Below are 25,964 nucleotides of genomic sequence, written 5' to 3'. Positions count from 1 at the left end.
CGAAACGAGGAGCATGGTTGTTAAAAACGAAATGTTCTCTAAATAAAAGCATAATCTGGTTTAATCTTTTAAATCCATCCGGTTTATGAATAAGATGTACATTTTTTGTATCTTAATGTCATATTAACGGAAAAGCTAATGGAAAATGGATGAAAAAATATTGTCAATTTCACATCTTGCATTGTACATTTATGCAAGATTTTTAGATGCCAAACAGCCAAGAATAGTAATTGCTTTCATTTTATGTGCCAATGTTTTTTAATGCTTTGCTAAATCCATTATAAAAATTTGAAAACTCCTTAAAATGAAATATTTATCAAAGAAAGTGGCTATTCTTATTGAGTAAAATGAAGTTTGAAGTCCTAATCACTGTTCTACATGTCGTATTGTTTTTTGACCAGATATTCGAAGGTATGTTTGCAATAGAATTGTTCCTTTTTTTCAATCATCGTTGTTTATTTTATAAAGTTTAGTATAAAACTAAGAATAATTATGTACACGTGTATTACATATATTATCAATGCAATCAACTTGCATCTAAGATAAGGGGCAAGACTATCCATGTGATGATAACAATTTTTACGATTGGTCTATTTTGGACAAATCATGTTTTGATAATTAGTAATCGGTACAAACTATATTCTTTTAATATACCCTTAATAATTAGCATAAACAGTAGAAGTTTATGCAATAATCTTTGGGATCGGAAAATGTTCAATTTGTTAGCTTAATCATTTAGCACAATAGAGATTGGTTGTGTGTTTTCATGATTGTGTTTTAGGAAATAACATATTACATTCAGAACAGTAAAACAATTTAGTATATGTGTATTTTTGCTTTCCTTTAGCCTGTACGTTTGAGAAAGGTATCATTTATGGTGTTCGGAACCCATCTTCATTGTCAAATCTTCCAAAAATACCCGAAAATGGTAACGGATTTAACTACCTGACATATTACCTAATTGGAAAAATTAGAAGCATTGCGACTGATCCTAAAAGAAAAGTGGCCTTTATTGCTTCCTCTCTCCAAATCCAAGCTGTTCATAACTACAGTCTTCTCAAAAGCGACTCGTACGAGTTATCAACAGAGTTTTATGGAAAATCAGACGATACGGGGCAGATTGCATTTGATTACCTATCCAACAACTTGTATTGGTGTGACTCACGTTTGAACTGGGTTGCAATGAAGCCGGCATACAATGGAAATGCATCAATTTATAAGGTCGTCGTACAGGACAACTTGAACAGACCCGAAGGACTTGCATTGGATCCTGTTGATGGGTAAATATTTTTTAAAGCTAAGTTTAATTTGTTTCTTATGATAATTTCTTATATTCTATATAAACTTGGCTTTTTATTGTTAATAGACTTGACTGAACAATTATAGCAGACTATGTTTGTGAACAGATTATTTAAAGCTTTAAATCAATTTCTAACTCATGTTCAACAAACTACTGTTCTCTCTCTCTCTCTCTCTCTCTCTCTCTCTCTCTCTCTCTCTCTCTCTCTCTCTCTCTCTCTCTCTCTCTCTCCTCCAGTAAATAATTTTGTTTTAAAGTAAATGTACTTAAAGCTGTTGTAATCAATTTGTTGTATACAAATGATTGTTCAAATTCAAATAAAAAAGTTCTAATATACTACTTTTATTGACTTTTCTTTGTAGAATTATGTTCTTTTCTGATAACCACCCTAATGGTCGCATCAGGAAAGCGTCGCTGAACGGAGAGAATTCAACGGTTATTGTGTTCAATGGCATAGTACACGTTCCATCCCTTGCTATTGACACAGAAAAAAACCAATTGTATTGGGTAGACATTGTAAAGGATACTGCCGAGGTCTGTGATTACGATGGTTATAACAGAAGAGTGATAGTAAGATCTAATATGAACCCTATGAGTGGAATTCAATTCTACAAGGTAGTATATTGTGTTCGTTTATTTTATTTTGTTTTTTTTTTAATTAAAAGAATATTTACCCTTCTACAAATTCAAATTACAACGTAAAGGTAAGAAAGCAAATAGTTTTATTACGCCTTATGATGGGTTACTTTAATTGTATCCTATCAATCTTCAAAATATATAACAATTATTAAAATATTTTATCTTTCATTCCTTGTATGCAGTTTGTGCATTTTTGAATATGAAATGATATATATTTCAGGAAAACTAATACTATTTTACAGAATGTCCTACATTTAGTGAGCGAGGAGAAAAGACTTGTAAGAGGAATCGATGCTTTTTCTGGTGTATACAGTTATAATGTAAATTTTAACCCAGGAATCCCGACTGCTCTAGCTATTTTTGACACAGAAAATTTTCCAAATCTCCCAGGTATATAAGAACTCTCTTAGTCAAAGTACTGAAGTACTGACGGAAGTTGATTTTATAGATTATTATTTATCTTAAAATCAACGATATGTTATTTTGCTTGGCAAGTAGTTTTTAATCTCTATTTGAATTAAGCACATTTTCATAATTTGGATTCTCGGAATGTTTCGAGAATAATTTCTAGAAAATCTCTTAAGAATCATGTTGTGTTATATTGAAAAATAGAATTGATTTCATCAAACTATGTATCGGTATTCGAAATATTTCAAAAAGTGTATGGATCCAACCAATAATGAACTCTAGTCTCGTTCAACCAGATGCTCGGCTGTCTCCGTTAAACTCCGACAAGTAAGAGATACCACGTGATAGTTTGATGATGTGACCTCTAGATATAGACTGACTCTCTGTTTGTCAGAGATGTACAGAGACAGCCGATGGTTGAACGAGACTATATTGAACTATGGCGTAGGAATACATACAACTGCAAAAAACTTCTAAATTGTTCGTACTATTTAAAATCTGACTATTTCTTAGGTACCGGTATTTATAAATAAGTTTCCTTTTAAAAAATGCTTCAGCGTACATTACATCGAATTTATCGATTATTTTCAAGAACTAACTCTTGTCAGCGGTGCTGATTTGTGCTTAGGTCCAAACACTGTTTCAGTTTCGGTTTGCCAGATAAAATCAACTCCCAAAAATGACACTCATTTTGATAAACTTGTTTTTATTTCAGGTGTAATATAATTGAAACACCATGTACACTTACTTTTTTATTATTATAATTATGATTTTATAAATATATATATATATATATATATATATATATATATATATATAGAAATATTTTTCCCGTTATTTGCATTGCTTAAGAGACTTTTTAAAGTACTTCATCTCGTTTTTATTGTCTGAATATTTATGTATATAGATCCCTGCTTCTCAAAACACTGTGGACAAATCTGTGTGAACACTCCATCAGGTCCGACCTGTTTATGCTACGAAGGATACGACCTGACAGATGATGAAAGATCTTGCAAAAGTATACCTAATGTTGCTAATGAAATTCACATGTTTCATTATATTAATTATTTCTTGCTACTTTAAACCTAATCTTGGAACAGGGCGTATCCTAAGATGTTTGAAATGTTGCACCGTTTAAGTTATGTAGTGCCGGTTTAGTTATGGTGATGATATTTTTAACTAAATTAAGATGCCTATAAAGTCGTCCTTTTTTTTTTTTATAGAAAAGCAAGGACCAGCATAAGTCATAAAATTTTAATCTGTATAAAATATCATTATTTAAAAAAACACGAAATGGATAAAGAAGTTTATTAAAGTTAAATAGTGGTAATACTTAATATTTTAATGACAAAATTTCAATAAGTGTGGAAAAGTTTTTTTGCATAGGATTTCTAAATCGATGTCAGTTTTATTTTTAAAGAAATAAAACATAATAAAAACACTCGACACTGAAATTTGAAGTCGTATCGAATGTTTTAAAAGTACCGACATGTCTATTAACAACTGTTCCTCCAATGAAAAAAAAGTTAAAATAATACTATTGTTAACATATTTAAATTCAAGGAAAGTATGTATTCAAAATAAAAAACAAAGTGTCATAGTGTGTATAAACATAAATCTGTTCAGATGGTTGTTTTTAAAATAACAAAGATATAACATTAATTTTATTTTGCTTCTATAGAAAGACCCCTGATGTACAGAAAAGGAATTTTAATTAGTACTCACAATGAGTTTGAATTTGTCAACATTGCCTCCATCAACAACATTTCCACAGCCTCACAAAGCTTTAAAGACTCAACAGCAAACATAACATCGTTTGCCGTTGATGCTGTCAAAGCAAAGATATACTATATTGACAAGAACAGCGGTGTGTTAAAACAAATAGACATGAGAACTCGGCAAATAAGTGTGTTGACAAACATGCGGAGCGGAAAAGGTATATCTGTCTACCAAACAAAAAATGATATAATTTATTAACGAAAAACCAAATCTGATTTTATAATGCATGTGTATTGATCATAACAATAAAAACCTAATGATTATTTTTTGCAGATTTGATTATAGACTGGAACCAACATTTGTTGGGCTGGATTAATGATGGTTCCAGCGAGATCCTCTCATTTAATCTTGAATCGGGAAATACGTCGTCTATATATTCAGAATTTGAGTATGCAGAGTCTTTAACAATTAATCCAGAAGAAGGGTTCGTTGCAGTACATTTTGAATATGTTTGAATTTTTTCCACTTCTTTCATTGTTTTGTAATTTTTATGAACAAAAATATTTTAGGAAGTTGTATTGGATATCTGGATCGCCTTCTTTGATTATGAGCGGAAACTGGAAGGGCGAATCACCGAAATCGTTGGTGACCTCAGAAGAGTTGACCTTTCCGAGAACTTTAAACTATGATGTCACGAGCAATAGGTCTGGGTTTTTTAAACCACCATCATTAAAGTATTTTATCTCAACTTACAATTATCAAGCAAACTTCCATGAAAACTACAATGAAATGGAGTATTTAATGACATAAGAATGTGATATTGGAATGCATACCTAAGATAACCTGTTTATGTATATATATAAGGACATGACATAAGAGCACATGCAATAACAATTCAAATTTAAAGGCTGCTATTGTTTCTGAAAGTCATGATTATTGCTTGCAGTAGGTTACATGGAATTTCAATAGGATGTTACAGTTTACATTCGCAAAATTACCCGGGAATCTTTTTTCACTGGTAGTTCATAATTGATATGTTATAGTCACTTAATAATTTTTATTATCTTTAGAATTGAAAACTTTGTAACACAGGTTATATTGGTCCGATGGTGTGTTAATAAAGAGTTGTTTGAGTAATGGATTGGATGTTCAAACACACAACTTAGTCATTGAGGCCGCCTATGGATTTTCATATAAGGTATCATAATTTACATGATATAAGAAATTGATTCGAGCAAAAAGTGCAATTTTGAAAAAAAATCCGTTTACTATCTTTAAAAGGATTTCTATGTATGGGTGTTAAAAGAACACCTATATTTTGGGCTGAAGGATATGAAGACACATCAAACTCTGTTACCTATCCAAGAAAATACAACTGGCGTGGTAATATATGATCCTTACTTACAGAGGAATTTAACAGGTACACATGTAAATGTAAGTTATTGAATTTAAAACACTCAACAAAAAGAATACTTTTAAATTTACTCTATTCGATAATATTTAAAGGAACATGTCAGCGCTTTAATGGTGGGTGCGAGGGGATATGTGTTCCTCAACAAGAAGGTTGTTGGTGCGAGTGTGACGTGGGTCTTCAATTACAAAATGATTCACGAACGTGTAACAGCAGTAAGTCTTCTTTTACATTCTGAAAAATAAGACCAAAAGTGAAGTTTGGTACACAAACTCTAATAATTCACTTATTTAGTCATTATAATATCAAGAATACATGAAAAAATATTCTTAAAACAACAATACATAAAATAACACTTTTAGAACATGTCTGTATAAAAGTGTATGTTAATTATTGATTTTCACGATTTAACCTTTCATATATGCATTGTATTTCAGGCGTCTTTGAAAGCAATTTTGTACTTGTGACCGATAGCACACACGACAGAATCCTTCAAGTTAGCCTTGACTCTGGGGAGCTAAACAAAATACCTATCAATGCAACTGGGGCCTCTGGAATAGCCTTTGACAAATCAACACAGACAGTCTTTTTCACATCCTCGAAATATCGATTTTCCTCAAAAGTGATGTCTGTGTCACTTCACGGAGAACGTAAAATAAAAACATATGCTGCAGGTAAAACAAATAAATTGATACATGATCTATTCGTATTCATGATTGATTCGTAGGAAATAGGTAATCTTCAAGTACCAATGATGTTTAAAATATATTAAACAAAAGACAGTACTCATCCGATTTCTCGGTATTAAAGCTCAAAGAATAGAGTCTATTATTTTAATATAGTAGTATAGATTTTTCTAGAGATAAAAAATGCTAATTCAGCTAAGTGTCAAAAAATGAAAATGTAGCTATCCATTAAAGGATCCTCTTTTTGGCTACAGGGTTTCGATATTCGGAAAGTGTTGCTCTCGACCATTCAACAGGAAACATCTACTTTGCGGCAGTGGCATCACCGGAACCAGATTCCATTAGAGTTTTGAATCAAGAGACGTTAGAACAGAAAACATTGCTCACCGGTGTCCAGGGCCCAAGAAGTATCGCGCTTTATTCTTCAAAAGGGTAAGTGATCGAAAAGTCAGATTATATGTTTAAACATATCGGAATGTGTGAAAAGGTAACGAGAAAGAGGTATTTGGCGAAAGTTTTCTCCTTGGTTTATGATATTTAAAGAATGAATAGTACATGTATGCGATATGTAATACGTCATCATCATATTTAAAAAACGATTATTTTTATTTATTATTTATTTTACTATTTAACGTTTATTGCTAGTAAAACGTTTCTGTGATTGCCATGTGATGCTGCCCGGGCAAATCATAAAATGTATAATAAAAACAAGTTTCTCATTCGTTGATTTTAATTAGAAATATGTACAATTGTTAGCTATTGATTCTCTGTAAAACAACTACTTTGAAGTAGTTATATGTCTTCGTTATTGTGGTACATAATCTTTTAATTTCTCTTGCCCCCTCCCCCTTACCAGAAATGTTGATAAAAGTATAGAAAAAAATCTATTAGTTGAACTATATGAGGTGCTTAACAAATAATGCTTTCTTTAGTGCTTTATGTAAGCATAAAGATAGCACGCAAAGTCAACAAAATGCATCAGGTGGTAATGTTTTTTCTGTGAGGATTGTTACCTTTTTGGTCTGTTTATAATACTTAAGAGAGTATTTTAATCTTTACCTATCTCCTAAATTCTACAAATAGTAATTCGAGAAAAAAATATGTTTAAATATATTCCTTAATTCTACAAAGTGTTCCGCGATAATAATTATTATATTCACATTCCATTATCGGGAATATGTTTTCATTAATTTCTTCGTAGAAAGTTTTTCAAGTAGCAAATGTAAATATGTTTCATTTTCAATATGATAATTTTGTTACTGCTTGATTACTGAAGCTGTTGATTCATTAAAACATTAATCAAAAATTCAGTAGGCATGGCATTATCAGTCACATGGTTAATAATTAACCTAAAATTGTAAATACGTGGTCAATTAATTTCATATGGGGTGAAAGCAGAGCTCGAGCTTCGTATGGAATGTTCTGACCACGTATAAAATTTATCATGATAAATAATGAAAATTAGGTCTTTTATTATAACAATTTTATATTTTTTGATATGGGTAAAAAATCTGATGTCATATTACTTTAAGAATGACGAAATTATGGCAAAAAGTAGGTACATGTACATTTTGTTCTTGTGGTTTTAAATTAAACATGGTCCCTGCGAAAATGCTGTTAAACAATAATTTTCATACAAATAAAAAGAAGACAAGCTACCATAATTATTCATACATATCTTGTTTCGATTGAACAGGTTTATCTTTTGGACGGAACTAGGAACTCAACGTATTGGTAGAGCTCATATGGACGGAACATCGATCCAATATATTGTTACAGTTCATGCATATTGGCCCAACGGCGTAGCCATAGATTTTACAGGTACTCCTATTAAAGCTGTCCTTATGTAATTGGTTTCCTTTGATGATCTCTGCTAAGTAATTGTCCATTATATTCATAAATTCTTTGTCCTACTAATTCTTTTTTTACTCATGATTTAGCCGAAAGATTATATTGGATTGAAGGTTACCTTGACTACATAGAAACGTCCGATTTGAATGGTGGAGACCGGAAGGTTATAGCAGTCGACTCGTTTTCTCACATGAGGAGTATTTTTGTGAACGGGGACTATGTTTATTACACAGGTTACAAACGTCAGTAAGTGTAACAATTTCTTTTTACGTTAAAACAATTAAATCAACGAGAAAGGAAATAACAATATCCAAACGGCATTTTGCTTCATAATGATCATAACAATATATTTTAAAGTGTCGCTTTAAAAAAAGTTTATTTTGTAATTTTGTTTTTTTTCAAATGTAAGATAATTAAAAACTGAGAATTCAGTTTAAACAACGGATGTATAAACTGAGTTAATAATATATAAGATTTATGTATCACATGCATTTGATCAATAGTGAAGCATGCCAATATTTAAATAGTGCCTGTTTGGAATGTTAACAGTTGAAATTGACACCCCGATTAACCATTGTCAACCTACGCTAAGTGGAGGTTGACAATGGTTTTCGAGAGGTGTCAAATTCAACTGTTAATATTCCAAACAGGCACTATTGTTTTATACTGAATATCTTAATTTTAAAGCGAACTTAGTTGCTTTTATGTAGAAATGACGTGAATTCTTCGTCGAACCATACGTGCATAATTTACGCGCATATAACAATTCGTTGTGTTACCCGTTGACAAATCTGTCGCTTCCGCTGAGGGTAATAGAACGGATTATCAATTGCGTCTAAACCAATCAGATTTCAGTATTTAACATGAAATTTTAACAATACTAATTGTCTTCTTTAACTTCAAAAGGCGAGTATTGAAGATCCATAAAACTACAGGAGCTAGAGTACCATTCATGGAGAACAATCCAGAGCTCGGGATACTAAGTGGCTTATTTGTATCCATGGAAAACGATAATACGGACGGTAACTCTAACATATTTTCTGAAGAAATAAATGACTCAAACCAAACGAATACGATAAAAGTCTTTTGTCCTTTTCCTATTTAAGAACATAAGCCCGCATAAATCAAAAAATTGTTTTTAAACACTTACCTTCTCATCCATTATTATCAAATCAATATCAAACACTAAAAAAGCAATATAAACATTTTAGTTCATTCACTCTGTGCGGAAAATAACGGATTATGCAGCACGTTTTGCCTTCCGACACCAACAGGAAGAACTTGTGGCTGTCCAGACAACGTAGAAATTCTACCTGACCAGAAAACCTGCAAAGGAGGTAGATAAATGACCTTTTTTATTTTGAAAAAGATGTCTTTTTAACATACGTAGCCACATCTTTTTTTTCTTCTAATGCTCCTTTCAACTTCTTAACTGCCATTCGTATCCGGGTTGATCCTTTAAAATTGGGTGTGATTAAGTATTATTGAATACAATATGAATTTTCAGTTGAAATGTAACATTACTAAATTGCATCAAGCTTTATATTCTTTCAACAGTTCACGTTTGTCCGTCCTTATTTTCCAAACTGCATCTCCTTAATTGTCCACCATATGTGGGTGAATCATGTGACTTTGAGTGTAATCCCGGATTCAAGAAAGTGTTTAACTCATCTGTAAGGTGCAGTGCACTTGGTCAGTGGGAACCAGACATAGAAACACTGTGTATAGGTAAATGGATTTCATCACTTATTATTTTTTAATAAATCCCATTGCACGTCCTGTATAGACACAATTTGCAATGGTACTTAATATTTAAAAAAATAATAATCATTTTATAAATACAAATCATCTTTCAGATAAACTTCAAAAATGTTTCTGGTTTCAGATATTTTATGTCCATTTTCTGAGTCAAATGCTGTTTTAAAATCTGACTGCACTCAAAAAGTGGGTTTATCGTGTGGGTTTAATTGCAAAGAACACTACGTTAAATCCTACTTTGGTGATATAGTTTGTGATGAGGATGGTACATGGAATCTACCAATGGAAAATCTGTGCACAAGTAAGAAAACAATTAATATGAGTATTTATTTTATAGACGTCTAAAGCATTCCAAGACAATTATGGTAAATGATTTTGTTTTTAATTTATTGTCTGGCTAGAATAAAGATTCCATAATAAATGGAAAAAAATATTATTTTTCTTTTTTCACAATTAACAGGTAATAAGAATCATGAAGCTTCGGATATGTTGATTGTTGGTCTGAGCTCTAGTGTAGGAGTTGTTGTTTTGATTACAACACTAAGCTGCGTTTTCTGCTTGTATAGGAGGAATAAAAAGAATCAGTAAGATATTTTTCTGAATAAAACTTTTTACCAACCTCATACTTTAGGATTTTTTTTTATAAAAATATTTTTATTTATATCAATTTTTTAGTTCATTTTTTCCATTTCCAAAATCTATGACAACAATTTATTCATTGAACAGAAAAACACAAGAAATCCAGAAAATTCAACAAATAAATACAGTCAGACCAGCAAATATGGACACAGAAACCGATATTACTCCCGATGGAGAGGGAAAACGACCGGTGTCAGAAGGATATTCCAGTTTGTACGAGGGATCGGATTACGGCTACACGTGGTTCGAAGACGTGTTCGATCCAGTTAACATAAGCAATGGCTCAATGGTGGTTTCAGGAGGGTACATAGATCCCACTTCAAGGGGAGAAAATATGATGGAGTCTGGCGGCAATAATGATATTAGGGATAGAGTGACAAACACGTATACAACTCAAAACAGTTGATAGAAACTTAGAGGTGTGGAAGGGAAAAGGAGACCAAAATGAATACTCATCCAAGCAAAATCTACCGACTCAAGGGATAATTAAAGCGATATGATCAAAACAACAAGTTATCGAACAGATGTAATGATATATCATGGAAATAGAAAAAGCGTATAGATACTCGTAGAATTGTTTATCATATGAATAGTGATGAATATTTGTATTATTTACAATGCTATTTACAATGCTGGAGAGAAAGCAAAATAAAATTATGATAGCTTTTAGGATTGCTTTTTCACGGGTTGAAATTTCTTTGTATTACTCAAGGTTTTCAAATTTTTCAATAAAAAAGATTATAGTTTACGCCTACATTTTTTAAAATAGTTGTAAAATATACATTTTTTTAACCAAAGGTTGCCAGTTTGAAAATTGTCAAAGGTTGCCAAATATAATTTTATAAATGGGGTAAAATGATAAACGATTTTAAAACTCTATGAAGTTTCCATTCATTTTTTCAGGTAAATACAGTATGGAATGCCATTATTACACATATAAAAATATAACGGATAAAACAGACATTATCTCAGCACTTTGATGTGCCTGTACGTTTTTCATTTATTTTACAGAACCAGAGAGAAACCAGTTCTACTTTTTGTATGTTTAAACAATATATTTTTACAGTGTGTCCCAAGTTACTATTTCGTAATACCCTTTGGCGATTTTTGTTTTAAAAAATACAAATACCTGTCATTTATAAGTTCAATTGAAATTGAACAATGGTAAAATTTCAAGATTGCTCTCAATACACATTAACTTTTTGTACACCGACAAAAACGTAGGAAGTAAATCGGGTTTCCTAAGGAGATTATCAATAGGACACTCTAACATCTGAGAGTGGAAGGTTAAATCTTCCACTGTGTCGCATGCAGACTGACATTATACAAACCAATTGTAAGACCATTATTAATCACCTAATTGTCTACGGTCTTTTCCGGGTTTTTTTTCACCATTACGACAAAGAGCACACGGCGGGTGTGACCGTTCAGCAGAGGATGCGCAATCCTCCTACCCCCAATGAAATGGAGGTCCGTGTTGGCTAACAATGTTTATTTTGACCATCACAAGCAAACAAATTCAGCAATGTTCGTGTTTCCCCTACATTGACATTTTCCCGATTTGACATTTACCTCGATTATGACAAACCCGATTGTGACACGGAGCACTAGGCGGAAACAACCGTTAAGCAGAGGATGCTCACTCCTCCTGGGCACCTGATCCTACCTCCATCTTTTTGGAGGTCCATGTTGCTCTTCTTTGAATTTGTATTTTGTTTTATGGATGTTTGAGATGGTTGATGGTTTGTTATCGTCATTTTGCATTGTCACAACATGTCTGACATCCGTTTGAAAAGCTATTTTGCTCCTGATTGATAACATTATGTCGTGTACAAAATAGCTATACATCGTTTAAATGAACTCTTCTATCGAGGGAGATGAAATAGAAATGAAGTCACCAAAACGCTCTGAAAATTTTTCAACTTTCTTCGTGGTTAAAGCTTTCAACTAACATTGATTATCAGCTGAAATCTAAATAATTTCTGTTTTCCTGCTACTGGCAATACATTTTTGTTATGTCGTATGCAACAGACGATCATACATACATGTATGTGACGGATAATCGATAAGGTAAGCAGATATATTTTCAGTTAAACTCTATATGTGTGATGAATATAGAACTAAAGTACCGTAGTACGATCTCTTGAATGGATCCTAACTTTCCAAATGTGAAACATTTGCAGTAAAAGACTTGCTTTGAAAGTTTGACATCGAACGAATGTATCTATACTACTATATTAAAATAATTGACTCGAATTTTGGTCTTTAATACCGAGAAATCGGAAGAATACTGTCATTTGTTTTAAACATTTTGAAGATTACCAATTTGTTTTCATTTTTTCTAAGTTAAGCTTCGCTAATTAATAACCAACGAAAATTCCTCAAAACATCCCGGAAATCACCTGGATTTTTTGGATTTTACAATCTTACGCTTGCGCAATACATTTACGCTAACGGGATCTTTAGTTTATGTTTCCACAATATCTCATCTGCATGCATAAACTCAGAAATGACAAAAAATATTTGATTACATGCAAAAAAGTTACATTATATTTGTTAGGAGAGTGAAGATAGAATATGTTTTATGATAATCGTACGGGCCCAGTTTTACAAAGAAAATACGTGTACGTTGTGAAAAGGTGTTGAATTCTTCCATTCTATGGATTAAAATTTTTAGTTGAAAGGTACTTGCAGTCTCAAAAAGGTTTGTTCTGATGAACTTGACTGTTATTTTCAAGGCAACTTCATTAACTTTCTCCAAATGCGATTCTGCGATTTTCTGCTACATTACGGGTATATGGGAGGCATTCTAACTGTAGTGAGGGCCTTTCCCAAGACACAGTTAGGATTATTCAAACTAAGGAAAGTGTAGTGAAATTAATAGCAGTATTGTAGGCTAAAAGCTTTGTAATGTAAATGTCAATAATAAGGTGTGTCGATGTACCTATTTTGTAAATGTCCGATATGCAATGTCAACTCGTGCACGCACGGGCCAAAGTCTAGTTTCAATTAAAATATATATAGCTAGGTAGCAATAGCAGTAGCTATATGTCTGTAGCTCCCGGTCTGGAAAAAATCTGCAATTTACAGTGCATAATAAATGCGATAGTTTTTAATACGTTATTAAAGAAGAGATAAAACATAATTGAAGGAATATCGTCAAGACGATGTAAGCTGTTTTTATCCATTAAGAAGTTTTAAAAAATGATATGTAAAAAACAATATCAAGATTCATCATTTTCCCCATCAATCGATGAATTTACCAATCTGTGTATCTGGTCGACAGCATTTTTAAAGTGAGCTAACAAGTGATGATGCGTTTAAAGAAACATGATGTGTGAACCACTTAATATAAACATTACCTTAATGCATCATCTTTTAAACTTGTCTTGATTATGAGCTAGAGGTAATATAATGGCATATTTAAAAGAGTCGTGATGTACAACGGATGATAAAATACAACCTTATCAAATTTTACTATGTACTTTGAAAGAAGCATATTGAAGCCACTTGTTTTAAATATTAAATGTTTTTACGTTGCATGATGATTGCTTTCAAGCTCTGTTAACCGAATAATTGAAATTTTAAATAAATGTGAATGTTTCTTTAAACGACAAATTATTAATGAAATCGGTCAGTCTGCCCGTGAAAAATGAAGATAAATGCCTATATCCCCTTCCTTCAAATCGTTTTGGTTTTTTGTTCAAACCATTAAAGGTATGCTTGTTAATGTTTTTCGACTTTTTACGAGCGCAATTAATTCATGTTTATCAAATATCACTGAAACCGACTTAACCTTAAGGAATACAGGCCCAAGAATCATGAAGCAAACTTAGACTAAAGTGAAAAATTGTAAAATGTCTTGATATCTCTTGATTAAAAGTACTGACAAAATTGAAATGCTATTAAAAGTGTCTTGATATAATGTTTTCAATTATAAATTTCCATTGTCATTTTATGATAAACCATTATTTTGAGACTGGTTGAAATTTTGACTTAAGTCTGAAATTGCTTTATATCTTTTTTAGCTTCAACTGTTGAAAAAGGTATAATTTATGGAGTTCAGGAGCCAACTTCTCTTTAAAATGTATCTAAAATACCACAAAATGAGAATGAACTCAACTATCTTACTGGTTATTTTAATGGGGAAATAGAGAGCATTACACCAGATTATGAGAGAAAAGTAGTATTCCTAGCCACTTCGTTTTAAATCCAATCTATTCATAACTACAGTCTTCTCAAAAGTGACCCCAATGATATATCAACAGAGTTTTATGGAAAATCAGGCGATACTTGGGAGATTGCATTTGATTACCTATCCAACAACTTGTACTGGTGTGACTCGCGTATAAACTGGGTTGTAATGAGCCGGCATATAATGGAAATGCATCATTTTATAGGGTCCTTGAACATGACAATCTGAACAGACTCGAAGGACTTGCATTGGATCCTGTTGATGGGTATTTTTTTTAAAGCTTGGACATGCTTTAAAACAAATGGACTTTGAAACCCTGCAAATTAGTGTGTTGACAAACATTCAGAATGAATGGGAAAGGTACCGATGTTCAACTGACAAATTGTTCGTTTTAATCGATAAAACATAGACATATGATAAATAGAAATAATACAAGTCCGGAGTATTAATTGGTAGAATTCAAAACATAATACAGATCTAAAAAAAATTAACAACATTTTACAGATTTGAAATGGGATTGGAAAAATTTTAGCTGATAGGCTGGATAAATAAGGATAATACCAAATTTCTCTCGTTTGGGCTTGAATCAGGAAAAACTACATCTCTATATTCAAATCTTGGATATGCAAAATCGATAACAACAGTCCGGTGGAAGGGTTTTGCCAATGTACATAACAGAATGAGATGGACAGTTCACAACTATATCTTTATAACTTAACGCTGTGCTTTCCATTTTTCATTAATTAAAACATTTAAGAAACTTTTATTGAATATCCAGGTCGCCTTCTTCAATTATGAACGGAAACTGGAACGACAAGTATTCGCGTGATCTTAGGAGAATCTACTTTTCCTACGGCTTTGAACTATGATGTCACGAAAGACAAGTTGAATTTGTCCATTTAAAAAAAAAAACCAGAGAGCTATGTCTAATAAAATTAACATTTCGTAGGTATAAAGCGATAAACGCGAAATCAATTATCCTGACAAAAAAATGTATTAAAATATGATAGTTATTAATTTACATGCTTGAAATCAACTGTCGTGAACTATCAACACATACCAAATTTAAACTTTCTAAAGGAATTTGGAGTTCACAAAATATACTTTTGAATCAGCTATTGTTTTTTTGGGTCATGGAATGTTCCCTCAAGTTCATTTTTAAACATGTCACGGAACTGAATTAGCTAAAGTCACATATTATATACCTATTTACTGGCAATGAGTACGATGTCAAGTTCATTGTCTCTAGAGACAGAAACTATTTTACTAGGCAAAGCCAAGGGAAATGATTGCTCTCGAGGAGTAAAATAAACTTACCTAAGTCCGAATAGTCAGTATATAGATATATTAGGTGCGACTTTAGCACTTTCAGTTGCGTGACATGTTTATTTAAACTGCAATTATCAACTTTCCACCTTTCAGGTGAAAGACCTTTCGTTTTCTTAATGTTTTTTTTTTCTTCTTTTTTTCTATTCATAACGGGGTGTCTTCTTTATTACAAGGATAAGAGTAATCCAAATAATTTAAATTTTATGTAATTGTAAATGTAAAATATGGTATAAAATGACCCTGTATCTAAAATCTTCCAGAACTTATAGAGTTATTGCCCTTTGGATATGAAATGCTTGTTATCGCTACTTCTCTTAAACCTTAAGAAATAAAGACCTGGAACTTTTATTAATATTGTCAGTACACTTAGATAATTTTTCAATCTTTTCATTCCGAAGGATCTGAGGCCCCCTTCTAGTAGTTATTGCCTCTGAAAAGAATTAAAATTTCCATAAAATCACTTCAAACATTTTCAATTATTTATCATAGATACTTCGGACTACTTAGGATAGAAGCGTCTACCTTGGTCAACAAATGACATAAAAGTCAAATGTCAAGATCAATTGGTTATCTGATAACTAATGAGTTTTTAGATCTCTTCTGTTTAGGCTGATAGAGAAAAACTTTTTCTTGGATGTAGTAGGACAGTTTAGGACATTTTGAAATATAGCCCCTTGGCTCAGACCTTTGATTACAGAGTTATTGTCCTTGATTACAGAGTTATTGTCCTTATTATACGAAATGTTAGTTATCGCTACTCCTCTAAAACCTTAAAGATAGAGACTTGGGACTTTTACCAATGTCTTCAGTACACTTAGAGGGTTCTTTAATCTATTCATACCGAAAGGATCTGATGCCCCCTTCGAGCAGTTATTGCCTCTGAAAGTATTAATATTTCGATAAAATCACTTTCAACGTTTTTACTATCTATCATATAGACCACTTGGGATTGGTGCGTCTACCTAGGCCAAACATACTGACATAAAGGTAATAGTCATTTGGAAATCTGTTAATTAATGAATTTTCATATCTTATATAATATAGAATTTTAGTAATTCATTCAAAGCAGAGCAACACGCACCTCTAAAAAAACGGAGGTAGGATCAGGTGCATAGGAGAAGTGAGCATCCTCTGCTGACCGGTTGCACTCGCTTTGTGGTCTTTGTCGTAATCGGAAAAAAAACGAACGGAAAAGTCCGTAGACAATTAAGTCATTATCTATGGTCTCACAATAAGTATGAAAAACGTCAGTCAGCATGCGACCAAGTGGAAGATTTTATTTGCTGACAGGGTCGTTGAATCGACCGTAGAACTTATGAAAAGATAACTTATAACGAGACTGTTGATGGTCCTGTTTTATTATCTTGTTTGTCAGTAGCTTGCCTCGCCCAACAAACTGTTCAACTGTTGACGATAACTTTAATCAATTTTCTAATTATGTATAATTTATTATATTTTTACCGTGTTTTGCCTACTTTTCTAGTTTTACTCTATCTTACCACATCTTAAAATTATAATATAAAAAGGCTCTTTTAACTTGCCAAGTATTGATGCAATTAAATCTATTTATATAATTTCAAAGCAAAAAAAAGTATTTTTGGTTTTAGGACATCCGCTTTGCGTGAAAAATAACGGAATATGCATCACATTTTGCCCCCAAACCCCACAGGAAGAACTTGTGGTTGTCCTCACAACGTAATATCCTATCAGACTAGAAAACCTTTGATTGAAGTAGCGTAGAGACGGGATTAATTAATAAAATATTTGTTATTGAAATGTATTTAGTTAAAATGTAAACACGCTATATATTCTTTCAACAGTTCCTATTTGTCCGTCCTCATTTCCCAATCTACAGCTCCTTAACTGTCCACCATATTTGGGTGAATCATGTGAATTTCAGTGCAATCCTGGGTTCAGGAGAGTGTCGAACTCATCTAAGGTGCAATGCCATTGGTCAGTGGGAACCAGACATCGACACAAAATGTATAGGTAAACGGATATCATCACTTTAATATATTATATGTTATAGCACAAATTGTTCTACTTTTACAAATTAGATTCTTTTACACTTTTTGTTTGCAATCAAAAGCAATATTATATGATCTTAAGATGATATATTTGTTTAAAATCTTATTACATGATTATTTGAAATAATTGTAAGGTAAACTACGATTAATTTTATTTGATTTAGATATGTTATGTCCAGTCTTTGAAACAAATACAGTTTTGAAATCGGACTGCGCTAGAAAAGTCGGTATGTTGTGTGGGTTTATCTGCAAGCAAAACTACGTTGCTTGGTATACTGGTGACATGGTAAATATGGAACATGAGATCAGCCTGTAGATATTCCTTGAACAGGTAAGGAATTATAAGAAACAATTTTTACTACAATGATAAGTGAACAGAAAATAATTCAAAATTTTGAACAAAATCGTATATTTTACAACAGTCTTTTTATGCCCCTGAGTTTGAATATCAGGTACATGCTCAGATTCAGATACTATCAATTATCTTGGCAAATGATTAAAAAAGTCTGATAACAAGTCAATGGTTACTCAAACTAGGCGTTGTTTGGACTCAGAGTGTTTCAAATTCCCCTGAATCAAATTGTCCATTAAAGTCGCCTTTTTCTGAGAAAGTTTTTCCAATGTAGATGATCGCCGAAACTTTTTAAAGAGATAAAAGCTGATGAAAACTAAGTTCAACAGGAGTGAGAGACCCAGTAAGGCTATAAGAATCACGTGGTGTCTATGATGATAAGCCGAGTGGAGGTACTTCCGGGAGACGGTCCCGCTCTCTCGTGATGAAGACGGGTCAGATGGTTTGTCTGATAAGATAAAATCAACAGTATCTATTCGTGAACTCTCTCTCCATGAAACAAATTATGTTGCTGAACAGACATTCTCACATCGTGAAGGATTTAAAAGAACACTCTTTTCAGTTCTTAAATTACAGTGATGCTTGAATAGTCAATTTTTGCAATAAAAAGTATTTACATTTTACAAGAATGATTTTATAAACATCTTTTACAACACAAGTCCACTGAAACTTAAATTACACATTTGCCAGTTGGTTTACAACACAAAAGTTGTCTATTCGTTAATGCATATTAGAATACATACATGTATAGAACATTCAAGTTAAGTTGCCTTTGCTGACTGAATTCAACGTATGAACCAAAGCAAACAAAAGTCAGATTTAACTATCAATTTGATAATCAAAAATGATCATTAAAGTTCAAGAGATAATATCTACTATGATTCATCAAAATCTCTCTCTAAGACTAGTAGTAGGTAATTTTCTGAATTTACATAGCCAATCAGTTTATAATATATCTGTATTTACTCTTTTTAACTTGAACATAATTTAACTGTATTTATCAAAGACTACCGGAATATGGCCCACAACTAATAAGTAACCTACCTGCATTTATCACTTACCTGTATTTACCTATGACCACCTGTGAGTAACTGTCCTGTATATTCCTTTATCTAACGGCACGTAATCAACCTGGTTTTTACCTGACACTATAAATAAGTAATCCACCTGTTTTTCCATTGACTACAGTCACGTAATCCACCTTATCTAAAGCTTAGTAATCAACCTGTATTTGCCATTGACTACAGTCACGTAATCCACCTAGCTTTATTTACCTATAACAACAGGTATGTAATCCACTACATGATAATCCACCTCTTCCACCAGGACGTCGCTGGGTCTCGTCTGCTTTTTCTCCCTTTTCCGAGCACCCTTTGGGGTCAGATACTGCTTGAACTCCTTTTCTGACATCTGGAAGCTCCCACAGGTGGGAAAACCCTCTGGAACAGGTTCCATGTCTGAGGTGTCCCCCTCCTGTAGCAGCACAGCCATGCCTGCTATTTGGTGGATCTCAATGTGGCAGTGCATAAACCAATATCCTGGATATGTTTATTGCCATTTAAAATCAAACATTTGTAAAAATTCAAAAATTGGGTACTTTGATATTTCGTGAAGTTCATTTTAATTTTTTTATAGAAAGGATCAAATAACCTGGATTGTCAGCTTTCAGTCGGACGACGACGTATCCGTTTCTTGGAACAGCTATCGTGTCCTTTTGTGGGGGGTTTTCCAGATTCAGTCCGGGAACATTTCCAAAGTTCCAATCCTCATTTCTCCAGGAAGCGCCATTGCAACTCTTAGTGCTGCATTTAATGTCTCTGTTTCTATCTAGTATTTCCCCTGTCGTAGAATTATAGTGAGGGAATCCTGTCTTGAGAACGTGGAAATGATGACCGTGCATGTGTATTGGATGAGGCATTCCGAACGGAGCATCGTCTATATCATTAACAAATAGAAATGTTCTTTAAAAACCCAAATTTATGATTATTAAGAATCAACATTATTGTTCAGGATAATAAAAACAATGCATGTGTAAGTGACCAGTGCTTGGGATAGCAATAAACCTCAAATCAGTCCTGCCTTGGTTAATATACTGATTTATATCCATACGAAGGTAATAGTTTTAATATTATTTTGTTTTTAAAGCTTTTATTACTTACTCTTTCAATTCTTAGTCAGAATCAACAAAGCTTATAGAATTGTAACTCCTGATGGAACACAGCTGGTGAAGCATTAAACCTCGCAGTACTATGGCAATTTTTATGTATATGCCTCTATAGGTGATCATCAAAGAGTTAACTTTAATCAATTAACATCATGAACAGGCAATGTCATGAACAGTTTTTGATCCATGTAAAATAATTTTTTTTTCAAATTTCGTTTTATATAAACATTTTACTGCTAGCCATGTCTAAATCATTTTTTTTACTTTCACATACGGAATATTGCTTTCATAAAAATGTAATTAAAAACTAAATCAATTCATATCATCGAAGAGTATATTAGAAATAGCAAAGCGCTTTGCATGGTATGTCATTGACTTTTTCTTACCCATGTTCAGAAACACAATCTGCACGGTTTTATCTTTTTCCAGTTTGACAATGTACGTGCACCTGCAGTGGTCCGTGCAGTTTAAAGACTCACAGGAGGTTGTCGTATTTTCTTGCTTTGGATAAATCTTTAAAATAGGGATATTTTGTTAACGTTTAAAAAAGAACAATACAAGAACCTATGTATTTCCGTCTGTCTGACCGTATGTCTGTCTGTGTGTCTCTTTACGAACCTGAGGTGGTGAGGTGGGTGGAACAAAGACGTGACCGTTCACTGCAGTGGTAAAAGGAACCTTCGCTGTTGCTGAAAACAAGAACGACGCTACCTATTTTTTGTCAACTGTTTAAACTATATTTATAAAGATATACGAGCATTGAAATACAGACTTCCCTTTGGACTGACAAAAGGCTGCCTTTTTGATAATGACAATTCTTTTTAATCAAATGCGAAACAATATTAATCGTACATGAGAAGTGGAAATTCAAAAATATTTCCTGGAACTCCGCAGGTGACGAAGCCACTGGAACCGGATGTGCCTTTATCTGCGCAGAGGTAGATTTAAGGTCCGAGGCGGCGACGCAGGTAATACTGTAGCTGTCTGGATATTGGCTGTATAATAAACACCGTCTTAAAACTTTGTTATTAATTTCAAAACTTCTTTTCTTTGTTCATTCTTATATCACCACTTACCCAAAAGGACAGTTGACTACTCTGCAGGGATCTTTGGGCCGACACTCGTACCTGTGAGTTTTTGGTTGAACTGCGCGGGAACCATTATACCTCAACACAGCCAGAGCCGTATCTTGAACTACCGGCTTTGAAAGTATAAAATAAACAGAAAATAAAAATATAGACGTTTAATTTAAAAAGGCAAACTAAATGCTTAGCAATATTGATATTTTACCCCTTCGCTATTGGTATCTTCTATGCTTTGCGCGCGCACCCAGTAGTTGCCAATGTCTTCTGACGCCAAGATGATGAAATCTACTCTCTCCCCACCATGTACGATGACGGATTCAGCGCTGGTCATAACGACGTCGTTACCGTCGACAGAGATGATTTGAATATCATGCTTGTTTAAAAACGTTCATTGATTAAACAATTCCAAAGATATAATCAGCTATGATCGTGTTATAACGTTATTGTTTGAAAAATTCAAGATAGAAAGAAAATAAAGATAAAAGAGCTACCTTATCAACAGAAATTCGGAAGGCAAACAGCATGCCGGTATTGATGACTCTAAATCTATAGTAACCGTAGCGGCTGACGACGAATGTTTCCGTCGGAAGCTCGGGTATATCCGGTTGTTCCGGGTTGTCTTTGTTCAGGTAGTGATTGCCTGGATAGATAAAAATGTGTGACTTGTAAAACGATGACAAGAGTGTATAAATAATAAAAAGATAGATAGATAGATAGATAGATAGATAGATAGATAGATAGATAGATAGATAGATAGATAGATAGATAGATAGATAGATAGATAGATCTGTTGTAGATAACGTAAAGAACCAAAAAAAAACCATATTTGATTTTTTCGTTTCGTTTTTTTATTGTACCCCTTCCGTTTATAAGTGCAGACTCAAATGGAAAGAGACCAACAGCTCCACCCGTTGCGTCTAACGTGATCGAGTAGCATTTAGTTTCGTTGAATCCGTATGAGAATCTGAATATTGATTATAATGCTCCATGAAATTTAGTGATTTTGTGAAGTAAGTATCGTCACAAAGGGGGGTGATACGTACGGATTAAGACCCCAGTCTGCCTCGCTTTTGGTCTCGATGGAAGCATCTAGCTTCCAGTCCGTGACAACCATCACAAAATCCCCGGATAATTCAGGCAAATCATCTCTTAAGTTCTTACATGAAAACAAAAATCAAAGTATAGTGAATCTGTACACAAATTAAAAACAACTAGACTCCATACATAAGAACAAAGATTTTACCTCCAATTTTTCTGGTTTGGGAAGAACAATTAGGGCCCCGGACAAGCCGTCTGTACGCTCCGTGCCTAGGTGTGAGTGGTACCAGTGAGTACCCGGGGGGTCGGCCAAAAACCTTTAAAACAAAAAGAAACTAGTGAGTACCTAGGGGTCAGCTAAAACCTTAAAAGACAAACATATCAGTAAGTACCTGGGGGTCAGCAAAAAAAAACCTTGAAAGCATAAAGAAACTAATGAGCACCCGTGGTCAGCTTAAACCTTAAAACACAAACAAACCAGTAAGTACCCGGGGGTCAGCCGAAAACCCTAAAAGCACAAACAAAGCAGTGAGCAACGGGGGGGGGGGGGGGGCACAAAAAACAACCTAAAAGAACACGGAGAAACTGGTAAACACCTGGGGTTAGTAAAAAAAAAAACCTAATAAAATAGTGAGCATCTAGGGTGATCAGAAAAAACCCCATAGAAATCATAACTAAACTATAATGAGGGTTAGCCAAAAACCTAAAACCACAAACAAACCAGTGGTTCCCCGTGGACCAGCAAACTTTAAAATACAGCAAAGAAATTTCAATTATTGCTGTCTTGATTAGAAATCATAATGCATGTAGATTTTAAATCCATCCAACCTCCTTACGATGGCTACATTGTCGTGGCTTTTTTAAGGCTGTTTAAATAACTTTCTCCAAAAAAACGCTCTCTATAAAGCTACAGCAAAACATTGAATTTTATAAGTTAAAAAATGTAATTTTTTACTTTGCTAAAAGACAATTAATTTTTGAAAAATAATAAATATCTGATGGTTGATTTGTTGACTTCTAAGCTTCTTCAAAATAGAATAAAGTAAATATTGTAAGTTGTATTTTAACCTGTATTGGAAGGTTTCCCCAGGGTTTATTGGACAGTGGGACACGGTTCCCACCCCGTCCATCCAGGGTGTGTGCCACTGTACCATGCCGTGCCAGTGTATGGTCAGTCCCTCCATCAGTAGGTTGTTCTTCAGATTCACCACCACCTGAACAGGTAAAAGCAAACATGTTTGATCCGACGCAAAATACTCAGATTTTACAATATGTAAAAAAGTGTAAGTATAATTAAAATATATATGATAGTTCGATAAAAAATATAGACAATGACTATTTTACATGTTTATTGGTAAAATGCAGTAACAGACAAACTTGATTAATGTTTAAATCTAGTTTAAAGGTTTGTCGTTTGGTATATTGATCGATTAACAAACAATTACCTGTTGACCTTCATAAACAACAACAGAAGGGCCAGGATAGTGTCCGTTTATTCCATAAATTAGTTTATAAGACCCATCTGCGAATATTGCTTTTTCAGAATCTGTAAGTTATAAAACTATAAACCACAACAAACTCAAATCGACTAAATTAGGCGGTGATTAAATACTGTATGTACATATATCTCTTTAAACATAATGATACATGTTGGTCTTCTCACCTTTACTGATGTCAATTGGAATATAAGTGTTGCAGCTGGATCGTTGGTACAGGGAACCGTTCCGGACAACAATAGGATGTCCAGCACCCCCGTCCTCGTAATAGATCATCGTTTCCACATAATCAACCACCCAATCAAACTCACAGACTTCCTTATCAGGGGGACAGTGAGGCTTGACATTATGTTCAAAGCCAAAGGCGGGGGAATAGGTGAAGAGAACGGAAATATAAAGAAAAGGGAGAAAGGATTTGAGGGGCATGTTCAAGGTAAGGACTGATGAAAATCACAGGTAAACAAAGATATTTATGGGGACTGATATCAAACGTAACACACGGGTGAACCCGCACGTAGTATCATAGATACGGCATCTTATCTGCAATATCCAGGTGTGTAAGGTATATTTACAGGTGTGACAGCAAACACAAGCTTTGTTTTAATTATCGCTTGATATGTTGTAAAATAAACGATAAAAAAGTATTTACAAATACCTGAAACGCGTTCGTTAACTTAAGCAGTCAATGATTTATCATGATAAAAACATAACAGAGAAGAGTGATATGTAATAATTTAAATTCAAACTTTATCAATATTTTCATTAAAATGTTTATTGCACTATCGTTTCTTCTTTTTTCATATTTTGTTAAAATGAAATGGTCTGATTATGATTATTAAAATAATAAAGATGATAAAAATTGAAAAAAAAAATGTGATCTTAAACAATTTTTCATGAAGTTATATGATTTTAAACTCAAAACAGTTTTTGCATCACAAACTTTACACCTTTGTTCTTTTTGTTAAGTCAGAACAAATACTCAAATATTAAGAACAAAATAATTTCAGCTTTAAATACAAAGGTAGAGTGAGTTTTTGGCATAATCTATTTTGAATTAATTTGATAGCTTATTTTTTACATATACAAGTAGCTTTTAAAGTATCCGATCCATATTATTCCCATATGCCATGAATCTTGATGCTATGTATGAAGATAATACTCATTATTCTAAGGCATAATTTTTATGTTTAAGTATCAGTATGTAAGAGCGGAATGTGTCCTAATAAATGACCGTTACCTGTTCTTGAAGAGTTGTCCCTCTTTGCTTTTAATCTATAAACGTTAATCCTAAAAAGTATATCCGGTATAAAAAAAATTGTAATAATATATTTTTTTTTATTTCTAATGATTAAATACAAAGTTCCATCAAAGCATTTATTGATATTCTAAGTATTTACTTTTTCATTTTCAAAAATTTGCTTGTCGCCATAGACCTTAATGCATTCTTTATTAATTAATTACCACTTTCGCAGGTAATAACATTTTTTTGTCTTGGCGAATCATTTTCTTACTCTAAAATGCTTTGAATTAATATCAGAGTATCTAATACATGATGGATATTCAAGGTTAGACAATTGAGGCCTAATATTGATCGGATAACTTAAAGTGGCATGGTCACGATTTTGGTCAAATTCTATTTTTATGTTTTTATCATTTACAAAGCTTTATAAATGATTTCTAATCATCAAATAAAATTTGAGGGTCATTCGTAGAGTAATATGCAAGATACAGAGCTCACAATTCTTTGTCATGTAAACAAGGCTCGTGCCCCGTTTTTGTTTACATAAGTTCAATACACCAGAAAAAAAAAATTTCCAGCTTATTTGCAAGTTTACAAAAAAACTCCCAAAACTCCAAAAAACAACCC

General features: G+C 33.1%; 2 protein-coding genes and 1 long non-coding RNA gene across 3 annotated transcripts; 2 read left to right on the top strand and 1 right to left on the bottom strand.

The window, feature by feature from the left end:
• Nucleotides 1-347: 347 nt before the first annotated feature.
• Nucleotides 348-9,774, top strand: LOC105345556 (low-density lipoprotein receptor-related protein 4). Its single transcript, XM_066074353.1, has 18 exons — nucleotides 348-411; nucleotides 848-1,280; nucleotides 1,663-1,915; nucleotides 2,182-2,329; nucleotides 3,255-3,365; nucleotides 4,029-4,283; nucleotides 4,400-4,550; nucleotides 4,636-4,770; nucleotides 5,159-5,264; nucleotides 5,348-5,486; nucleotides 5,573-5,692; nucleotides 5,915-6,151; nucleotides 6,418-6,595; nucleotides 7,860-7,984; nucleotides 8,104-8,260; nucleotides 8,921-9,036; nucleotides 9,226-9,351; nucleotides 9,572-9,774. The coding sequence occupies exons 1-18, from the start codon at nucleotides 348-350 to the stop codon at nucleotides 9,772-9,774; spliced, it is 3,057 nt and encodes a 1,018-aa protein (XP_065930425.1).
• Nucleotides 9,775-9,903: 129 nt separating this feature from the next.
• On the top strand, nucleotides 9,904-10,695 carry LOC136272614 (uncharacterized). Its single transcript, XR_010710579.1, has 3 exons — nucleotides 9,904-10,073; nucleotides 10,233-10,356; nucleotides 10,499-10,695. It is a non-coding gene; the product is annotated as an uncharacterized lncRNA (long non-coding RNA).
• Nucleotides 10,696-18,297: 7,602 nt separating this feature from the next.
• LOC105345553 (uncharacterized) lies at nucleotides 18,298-24,567 on the bottom strand. The gene is made up of 15 exons (XM_011453737.4): nucleotides 24,265-24,567; nucleotides 24,047-24,147; nucleotides 23,670-23,815; nucleotides 22,807-22,918; nucleotides 22,607-22,719; nucleotides 22,421-22,527; nucleotides 22,055-22,203; nucleotides 21,769-21,936; nucleotides 21,555-21,679; nucleotides 21,331-21,473; nucleotides 21,097-21,167; nucleotides 20,865-20,991; nucleotides 19,965-20,249; nucleotides 19,589-19,852; nucleotides 18,298-18,762 (listed from the first exon to the last, which is right to left on the bottom strand). The coding sequence occupies exons 1-15, from the start codon at nucleotides 24,521-24,523 to the stop codon at nucleotides 18,491-18,493; spliced, it is 2,442 nt and encodes an 813-aa protein (XP_011452039.3). The 5' UTR covers nucleotides 24,524-24,567; the 3' UTR covers nucleotides 18,298-18,490.
• Between the last annotated feature and the right edge of the window lie 1,397 nt (nucleotides 24,568-25,964).

Source organism: Magallana gigas, chromosome 2, assembly GCF_963853765.1.
Source record: "Magallana gigas chromosome 2, xbMagGiga1.1, whole genome shotgun sequence".
NCBI lineage: Eukaryota > Metazoa > Mollusca > Bivalvia > Ostreida > Ostreidae > Magallana > Magallana gigas.
The sequence above is the reverse complement of the archived record's forward strand: the minus strand, read 5'-3'. Positions and strand labels throughout refer to the sequence as shown.

What these genes read in the sequence shown, in the direction of transcription:
- LOC105345553 (XM_011453737.4), bottom strand. Translation starts at nt 24,523, where the DNA reads ATGCCCCTCAAATCCTTTCTCCCTTTTCTTTATATTTCCGTTCTCTTC. An exon ending in AAGATACCAATAGCGAAGGG is followed by an intron (nt 21,680 to 21,768) that starts GTAAAATATCAA and finishes ATACTTTCAAAG; the next exon opens with CCGGTAGTTCAAGATACGGC. An exon ending in TTTGAATTTCCACTTCTCAT is followed by an intron (nt 21,168 to 21,330) that starts GTACGATTAATA and finishes TCTTGTTTTCAG; the next exon opens with CAACAGCGAAGGTTCCTTTT.
- LOC105345556 (XM_066074353.1), top strand. Translation starts at nt 348, where the DNA reads ATGAAGTTTGAAGTCCTAATCACTGTTCTACATGTCGTATTGTTTTTT. An exon ending in TGATGAAAGATCTTGCAAAA is followed by an intron (nt 3,366 to 4,028) that starts GTATACCTAATG and finishes TTGCTTCTATAG; the next exon opens with AAAGACCCCTGATGTACAGA. An exon ending in AATAAAAACATATGCTGCAG is followed by an intron (nt 6,152 to 6,417) that starts GTAAAACAAATA and finishes TTTTGGCTACAG; the next exon opens with GGTTTCGATATTCGGAAAGT.